Source organism: Solanum verrucosum, unplaced genomic scaffold (genome assembly GCF_900185275.1).
Source record: "Solanum verrucosum unplaced genomic scaffold, falcon-dt-bn FXZP01000094.1, whole genome shotgun sequence".
Taxonomy (NCBI): Eukaryota; Viridiplantae; Streptophyta; class Magnoliopsida; order Solanales; family Solanaceae; genus Solanum; species Solanum verrucosum.
Window position 1 is genome coordinate 1,694,161 of NW_026019970.1, and position 8,783 is coordinate 1,702,943.

The following is an 8,783-nucleotide window of genomic DNA, read 5'->3' on the forward strand; positions in this document are numbered from 1 at the left end:
AGTATTCAGTCTCCATCAATTTTCAACAAGAGTAAATGTTTTCACATTCAAGATGAGAGGAAACACCGATTTCCAAAAGAGTTCTTGAGCAGTTTTGAGTACCATCTTTTTTAAGAGATAGATTTTTGAGTAATAATATCAAACTACAGATAGATTTTTGAGTAATAATATCAAACTGCAGAAAGACTTATATTTTTAAACATATGAGCTAGTTACATTTGGGGAGTAGTATTGAACACTGATATGGAGACGAGTTTAGATAACTCAAAGTCCTCATAAACCATGTAGCCAACGTGGGTAGAAAGGGTCATACTTTTTAGATGATTCCTTAATGCTTTTTAGCATAGACTAGTGGATCCATTTAGTAGTAGGTTCTATATCCCGGCAAAGTACAGGACAGTTCTGACAGCGTGGGCTAGACGTTGTATCATCACTTAGCTCATAGTGATGGTTGTCGGTTAGAGAAGCTCCCACAGAGTTTATTTTGTATTTTCATATACAAACAAAGTGTACTTTGTATCCTTGCATACAAACTAAGTATATTGTATTTTTAATTACATTGAGTTGTTATCTACTGTTTTAAAAGCTTTTCATTATACCGCATTCTTTACTACTGCTTTATATTGAAATGAGTTGAGTATCCCTGAGTTGAGTTGAGATGAGGTAAGTGTTTCTTTCAGTTCCAGTTCAAGCTTATGTCTGGAGTTTAGATCTCCTCTCACATGCTCGTACATTCCATATACTGACGTCATTTGGCCTGCATCTTTTATGATGCAGATACAGGTGACCAGGATCAGCATCCAGCGCTTCGTTGATCCAGTTGAGTTCCAGAGTTGTTGGTGAGCCTCCTTGCTTCCTTAAGATCCCTTTATTATGTTTTATCATTCCAGTTTCGTTAGGATGATCGAGGGTATTGTCCCGACATCCCTCATAGTATTAGAGGCTTCATAGATAGATAAACGTTAGTTCATGAGCCTTGTTCATTTCAGTTGTTATGTTCTAGACTTGAGTTGCCCTTGAGGCCAACTTGAATTTTTGTTTCTAAATATTCTGAGTTTGCTTTTGAGACTTTGAGTAAAGATGTGCTTTTGAGTTCATGCTAATTATAAGTAAGTCTTCCGCTAAGAATTAAGTCAGGTCAAGAGTTCGCTTGGGGCCAACAATAGTTCTCGACTGTCAGTCGCGCCCAGTGTGTAGGCTCGGGGTGTGACAGCTAGTCTATCAAATTTTATTTTTTTCCACAAAAACTAACGGACATCGATCAATTTTTAAAGTGTAGAAGTGCAGTTGAAAACCATAAATAAAAATAATTGAACAATAAAAATTAGTATTTTGTATTTAAATGATACTCCCACTGTCCCAATTTATGCGACTTACTTTCCTTTTTAGTCAGTCCCAAAAAGAATGACACATTTCTATATTAAGTAATTATTTAACTATAAAATGCCTATTTTACCCTTAATGAAATGATTTACAGCCACACAAATTTCTATCATTCATTTTGGACCACAAGGTTTAAAAGTCTTCATTCCTTTCTTAAACTATGTGCCGAATCAAACTACCTCACATGAAATGGGACGGAGGGAGTATATAATATAAAAAAATTAAAGAGTTAAAATGGAATAAAATTTAGATTAAGTACCAAAATAAATATTAAAGCAAGTTTGAAAAATTGTCTATGTATTTAGCCAATATAAAACCCATGCTAGAATAACAAAGAATATTCATGCTGACATTATTATCCCCTTACGTTTGAACCACAACTTATAGACAAAGCATCAACATATAGTTGTTATATATCAAGCTGAAACACAAACAAGAATATCTCAATAGGATAATAAGTTGAGCAACAGAACATCTTATACTGATCTGGTTAACAAATCATGTGAATGTGTAAAAGAGGATCATATTTCAAGATATGTGGTTTACTTTTATGGAGTGTTTATTTTAATTGAACACCTGAATATACGATTTAGTGTTTTTATATAGACACTTCAGATTCAGAATTTTGAAAATGCTTTTTTGGGTATTTTTTAGAGCTAATTACATAAATAAGTTAATCACTTAAAATAAGTCATTTTTTTGAATTATATGCAATAACCTCAAAAGGCCGTAATCCTTATCTATGTTCCAATATGTTTTTATGCATGTATAATCAAAGGAAGGGGTAAATTTTATTGATTAATCTATTTATGTAATGGATATTTATGTAATGGATGCTTGTGAATACACAGTTAACTATTTTCAAAATATAAATCGCAAGTACCTAATTAATATAGAAATACTTTATCATGTGCTTAAATGTCTAATTAGATCATGTCACAACTCAAGTGTTTATATGAAATTCTTTATTCATAAGTTTAGAAAGTTATTGATATATTTAGCTTAATAGATTAAAAAGGAAAATAAGAAGCAACAACTAAAGTAAGAGTAAATCCATTTTAACAACATTTTAAACAACCATATAAGACAAGCATATAACTCCACTTATATCATTCTTTATATAGACTTTTCTGGTTCCTATGATGATTTTTATAAGTAAGTTTTTAAGATGTTGGACAGAGGTTTGTTACACACTCCTAATAGTATGTCTGAGACAATAGTCCAAACACAATTACCAAAGAGTTTCCCGTACTTCAAGGGTCTGGTCATCCTTTTCTCATGCTCATTTTGTCATTTTCTTGGAAAGAAAACAATCCTAGTAATTTGGATAATCACACACATAAAGATGAATCTCAACTTTTTCAATGATGTTTGGAACTCCACACATATATGATTCTCTCTATCCATGGAATGTGTGCCTTCTTTCTGTCTCAATTTATGTGGTGTAATTTGAATTTTAAAAATCAAACATTTTAAATTGACAGTATATTTAAACATGGAATCTTTATGTATTTTGAAATAAAATGTCTATATTTAATTTGAAAACTATATGAAAAGTTTTATGTCTCAATAATTGATAATTCAATATATTTAAAAGGTGTATGAAAAAATCACAGTCAAAAGAAAACTTGTTTTGACTCTCGAAATTCAAAAAGTACTACGTAAATTGAGATGGAGCAAGTATACGAATTCACATGAGGGATGAGGCTAAACCATTGTTCTAACACTTCACACAGTAATGAATTGAAGTAGTGGATATCTTACTAAGAAATACTTGTATTGAATAACATAGAGACAAACAAAAACCAAGAGTACTATATAGTAGTAGTAATGGTACAATGCTACTACAGCTTGGTAAAAGGTGCTATAAAGACATTGTCAAGATTCAACAATATGAAACAAGTACCTCAAGATCTCACTTAGAATATTGTCCTCATTCATAGAGTCAGATCCAGAGTACTTGCCCCTCTTCTTGCATTTTCTGTTTTACCATCAATATTAGCATCTTCTATAAACCTTGTAGCCCTTGAATATGACAATGGTGAGGATAATGATAATGATAAGCTACTCCCATTATCATTATCATTATCATCAAGATTTGGTGTCACTTCATTCCTTGGCTTTACCCCTAGATATAAATTCAAATCAACTTGGTCATTATATGAAACTTTCCTTTTCAAAGGAGTTATGGCTCTTTCCAAGTTTGGTGGAGAAGTAATTCCATTTCCAACAAAGGCTCTTGCTTGAGCTTTTGAAGCTATGTGAAACAACCTAGTGAGCTCACCACTAGGGCTTCCTATAGATGATCCCATTACATCTTTAATTTCATTTCTTTGTAAAGTGGATCTTTCATTGATGAAAGAGGGAATCCTTTGCCCCATTGTGTTGCTAGGCATCCAATTCCCATGACAATTCCAAGAAGCATCTCCATACCTAGAAAAAGTGAAAAAAAAAATTATTTTCAATAATATTGATCGACGCGATGTAGTGTAAAAAATTCTACAAATATTAATATTTTAATCCATAATTTCAAAAGTATAGTGAGTTTAGTGTCAAAGATTGTGAAGATTGAACTAATTTAGTTCAAATTTTAGATCTGCTTCTGAGAGATGAGAGAGTAGATGTGGGAATTAAAGAGAAAGGAAAGCAAGAAAGATGTGAATCATATGCATTACATACCTAAAAGTTGAATTGAGCCTCTGATGGTAAGCAGGGAACCTAGGGAATTGGATCATGTTGAATATATTTGGATCTCCACCTTCCATAAAAAGCTTGTGATGATGTCCAATCCCTTTGGGAAAGGAGTTGGAATCATTAAGATTTACTAAAACAACCCTAAATTTTGAAATTAACAAAAAGATGTATAATAATAACAACATATATACCTTGACTTTGGTCATCAATCTTCTTACTTCTAAACATCTATGAGAAACAAATCCAAAAGAGAAAAGAGATAATTAGAGAAGGGCAAGTAATTATATATGTTAAGCTTTAATTTCTTGGTTAAGTGATTGATTTTGTATAGTAGAAATTTTAATCTACCTGCAAATGGCTCTTGACATGAGCAATGCTAAGTCCTTTGATGTTCATCATTTGAAGAACTAGCTTTGGTGTTGCTCCTACACCAAAAAAGAAGCAAACGAGATAAGACAAATCACCATTGAACGAACTGTGTAGTCACCTCATCTAAAAGCTTAAACTGTTAGACAGAATTCAAAACCAAAGGTTAATACTTACGATCTTGTCCACCAAGTCTTTCCACAGCATGAACAAAACGAAGATGGAGTTCAGGAGTCCATCGGAGTCTAGCCATCTTGGATCGAACATAAGGTCTCACACATGGCTTGATCTTTTCACTCTCTTCAAGTGTACTCTCACTTGAGCTTCCTCCATCCTTAAACTTGCTCGAAGCGTTCTCCTCAAGTACTTCATCCTCATTTTTCTCAAAATTAGAACTTGTCTTTGAATTGCATCCAGTCTCACCACTATCCTCCAACATTTTTCTTAAAAGTTTATCTTTTTATTTTAGCATATCTAGTGATGAAATAGGGTTTCTTACAAACAACATAGATCTAAACTAACCTTAAGAAGGGGAAAATTCCATAGATTGAGGTTGGAAAAGGAAAAGAAAAATGAAAGTAACAGTTCTACTTAGAACAAATGGGAAAATCAAACCCTAGAGACTTGTCAAAATAGGAAGGAAGACTCTCTCTCTCTTAGCAATTATTTATCTAACTCTGTAATTAATTTATTAATATGTATCCATGCATACATGCAGGATTCAATGGATGATGCACATGATATAATACAACAATTAAATGGCTTAATATACTTTTCAGGATATTCCATTTACATGTTCAAACTAAGTCATGTTCCAAATAAACATTTCAACTCCTAATTATAAAGTGTTCTAATCAGATATTTTCGATTTAATTTTGTAAAAGAAAAATAATTGTGCGTGTTTTCATTTATTTATCATATAGCTTAGTTAGTCACATTAAACATGTAATCTCTGTTAATTATACACTTTAACCGCAAGTAGAAAAGGTTTAGAATTGTACGGCTTATTGAGTCAAATGTGTAAGATTAAAGAAAGTGATATATTTTACATGATTAACTATCTAATTACCTATAGAGAAATGAGAATTAACACACAAAAAAATTCAAAAAATGTGAACCAAAAATATCTAACTAAAACACTTTATTAGAAATTGATGAAGTGCTCAATTAAAAATATAATTTTATTTGAATGTCTAAATGGAATATGTATTAAGCCTAATTAAAGCTTGAAAATAATTGCGTGAAGGAAGAAAAAGACATTACATCATGTGAGGCCAGCTCTACGTTGTAAGGCATCAATACAAAAGCAGCTTGTCACGAAAAATGCTCATTTAGTTTTTCATTTTAAAAAATAAAAGGAAGAAAGGGTTTCTTTTTTCATAAATACAAAATATATATATATATATTAATACTCCATTTATCCTAATTTTAATTATGAGACATTATTGTGTTTTGAGACATCATGAAATACTCATTTGACATCAATACATTAATAACTTTAATATATATATATATTTCTCTTTCAAAATTTTGAATAAATTTCGAAAGTTCCCCTCTCAACATCACTATTCCAAAAAAAAATTGATAGTTAAAATTAACTTTTGATCATCTTAGGAAAAAAGATAAATCTTTTTTTTTTAATTTCATTTGATTGATAAAATCCAAAGAATGGGGAGGGTTTCGGCAGGAATGGTCTTAGCTCCTGTATTTAGATAATAAAAAGAAAAACGAAAAAAATAAGATTGAGACAATTATAAATTCCATTAAGTTTCATTTACTTGTCCAATCAAACGGAAAAAATAAGATTGCTTTCTTTTGTTTTTTTTTTTCCATTATATTTCCTTGCCTTAATATTTTCCTGCATTTCAAGAAAAATAATATATGGCAAGTTCATTACTTGAGAGCTTTTTTAAGATTGAAATTGGTCAAAATACATACTATTTCTGTTACTATTAGTTGTCATGTTACGTTTTTCGAGAGTCAAATTGATTATTTTTCAAAGCTAAATTAGATTACCTTCATTCGATATATTAAAATAAAATTTTAGATAAAAATAATATGAAAAGTACTATAAATTGTAACTTTTTTCATATCAATATGATGAAATAATGCATCTTAAAATGTTAATTAGTCAAAATTCATATCGTTTGAGTCTCAAAAAGAAGCCTATGACAACTAAAAAGGAACGAAGAGAGTAAAAAATAATAAATATGTTGATTTCTTTTGTTTTTTTCATTAGATTTCCTTACCTTATTTCCCTACATTTCAAGAAGAAGAAAGAATATGGCAAGTTCATTACTGGAGTGCTTTTTTAAGATTGAAATTGGTCTAATACATAAAATAAAATTAAACAAAAATATGTGGATTTCTTTTGTTTTTTTTCCATTAGATTTCCTTACCTTATTTTTCCTGCATTAAAAACAAAAAAAAATAAAACAAAATATGGCCAGTTCATCATCACTGGATGTTAAAAATGTTAATTTGATGTATTTTTATCAAATTAATTTTTCAATAATTTTCATTCTTTTTCACACTACAACTAATATAATATATATGTCAACTTAACACATTAAACTTTGTATCCGTTAAAACATTTTTTTTTTTATCATACTCTCACCGTTTACTTTTATATGTTACATTTTGACTTAGCACATTCATTATGAAAACAATAATTGATATGACTATTTTATCACACTATCCGTATTAATTGATAGTTAGTATTAAGTTTTGAAAAATAATTTGACAATAAGTAATTAATGCTAAGATCACAAAATATGGAAAAATATAATTATTATTATTTTTGATATTTTAAAAGTGATAAGTAAAACTCATAAAAATGAAAATTTTATTTTTGAAAAATAATGAACAAGTTAAAGTGAACCGGGAGAATAGAGAGTATAACATAAGATGGTACTACATGGCTATTATTTCCAAAAAAATATTGGGTAATGCTAAATGGCCAGAAAATTTGGCCAGAAATTTAAAAAATATATAATATTTTTTTTATTTTAAAATAAACTGTTCTTTTTTTCCATTTTTAATTAAAAGATATTAAAGTTAAAAGAATAAAAATATTTTAAAAGATAAAATAACATAGATAAAGTACCATTCTGACCAAATTCTTATCAAAAGGATTTTTCCTTTTCCAAAAATTTTTTGTGGACTGCTTCAAGCCCTTCAACGTCGTTGAAAAACATACCTATTGTTTACCAAAAAAACACATAAAATAGTCTTTTTCTTTATTGACTGCGTCTCGATAAGTCAAAAATACATTTTAATTTTAAATGAGTCTTGGGATGAAGATTGAAATATTGAAATTATCCAAATATTTTATACCATCAATACCAAAAGATTCCAATATAAATTTAGAAGATTTTCTAAAATTTTGTTGCTCTTTCACATTGGAAAGAAGGAAACTTTCCTTTCTTAAATTTGTCCCATTTGATCTTATTTTAATTCTTGAGCGACTTCATTGTCCTTCCACTTGACAAACTTATTTAATATAACGTTATGTTTAACCAAATTATATCTCCATCATTTCGGCCTTCCTCTCAATAATCATATACTTTAATGATATTAGAGATCTTTGTGTGATGATCCGACACATCATCACGCTAGATAGGCGCTACGTGATTAAAATTATCTATGTGGAAGCTTACATAGGAAAGATGACTAGTCTTAGTGTAATATTCTAGAAAAATGTGGGGATTTTTCATAGTAGATTCTAAAATATAATAGATTTACATAGAGAGTCCTTGGATAATCTAGGATTGTAGAGTATTCTAGAAAAGGGACTTATTTGTTAATTTTAGAGATTTGTTAATAATTATTATTTACATATTATCCCCTAAGTAAATAGTATAAATGTAGAGATTTGTTAATATGTAGGGATTTGTTGGGAAACAGTTGTTAGTCGACAACTTGTCACACGGTTTGTTAGGTCGTAGGATCAGCTAGTTGACATCCATACAAAAGCACTAACTAAGTAGATGTTTGTAGGATTTTGAAGCAAGCTAGGAGTGGTTATTGCACCTTTCACTAGCTTGAGGAAAGTGTTGAAGAAGTTGAAATAGATCAGAAATGTGTAAGGGATAGTAGCACACGAATGGAATAATTATTGTTGAGTTGGTATTCAATCTACTGTAATAGTCATACACATTATAGAACCCTATGTTCATTGTACAAGTAGAAGTCTAGTCTACTTAGGTCATAGTTCAACATTCTGAACTCATATAAATACATATTGCCTTTTAGATTCAATGAGAAAAGCCTCAAATACTCCTAAATTACTCTATCAATCTTGTGTTTTACTACAATTAATGCATACTTATGTTTAGATA

At 29.9% G+C, this 8,783-nt stretch overlaps 1 protein-coding gene across 1 annotated transcript; it reads right to left on the reverse strand.

Moving 5' to 3' along the window:
• Window positions 1-3,249: 3,249 nt before the first annotated feature.
• Window positions 3,250-5,094, reverse strand: LOC125817056 (two-component response regulator ARR1-like). The gene is made up of 5 exons (XM_049496642.1): window positions 4,621-5,094; window positions 4,426-4,502; window positions 4,269-4,305; window positions 4,063-4,174; window positions 3,250-3,816 (listed from the first exon to the last, which is right to left on the reverse strand). Exons 1-5 carry the CDS (start codon window positions 4,880-4,882, stop codon window positions 3,321-3,323), a joined length of 984 nt encoding a protein of 327 aa, XP_049352599.1. The 5' UTR covers window positions 4,883-5,094; the 3' UTR covers window positions 3,250-3,320.
• Between the last annotated feature and the right edge of the window lie 3,689 nt (window positions 5,095-8,783).

What these genes read in the sequence shown, in the direction of transcription:
- LOC125817056 (XM_049496642.1), bottom strand. Translation starts at nt 4,882, where the DNA reads ATGTTGGAGGATAGTGGTGAGACTGGATGCAATTCAAAGACAAGTTCT. An exon ending in ATGTCAAGAGCCATTTGCAG is followed by an intron (nt 4,306 to 4,425) that starts GTAGATTAAAAT and finishes TGTTTCTCATAG; the next exon opens with ATGTTTAGAAGTAAGAAGAT. An exon ending in AGGCTCAATTCAACTTTTAG is followed by an intron (nt 3,817 to 4,062) that starts GTATGTAATGCA and finishes CACTTTTTCTAG; the next exon opens with GTATGGAGATGCTTCTTGGA.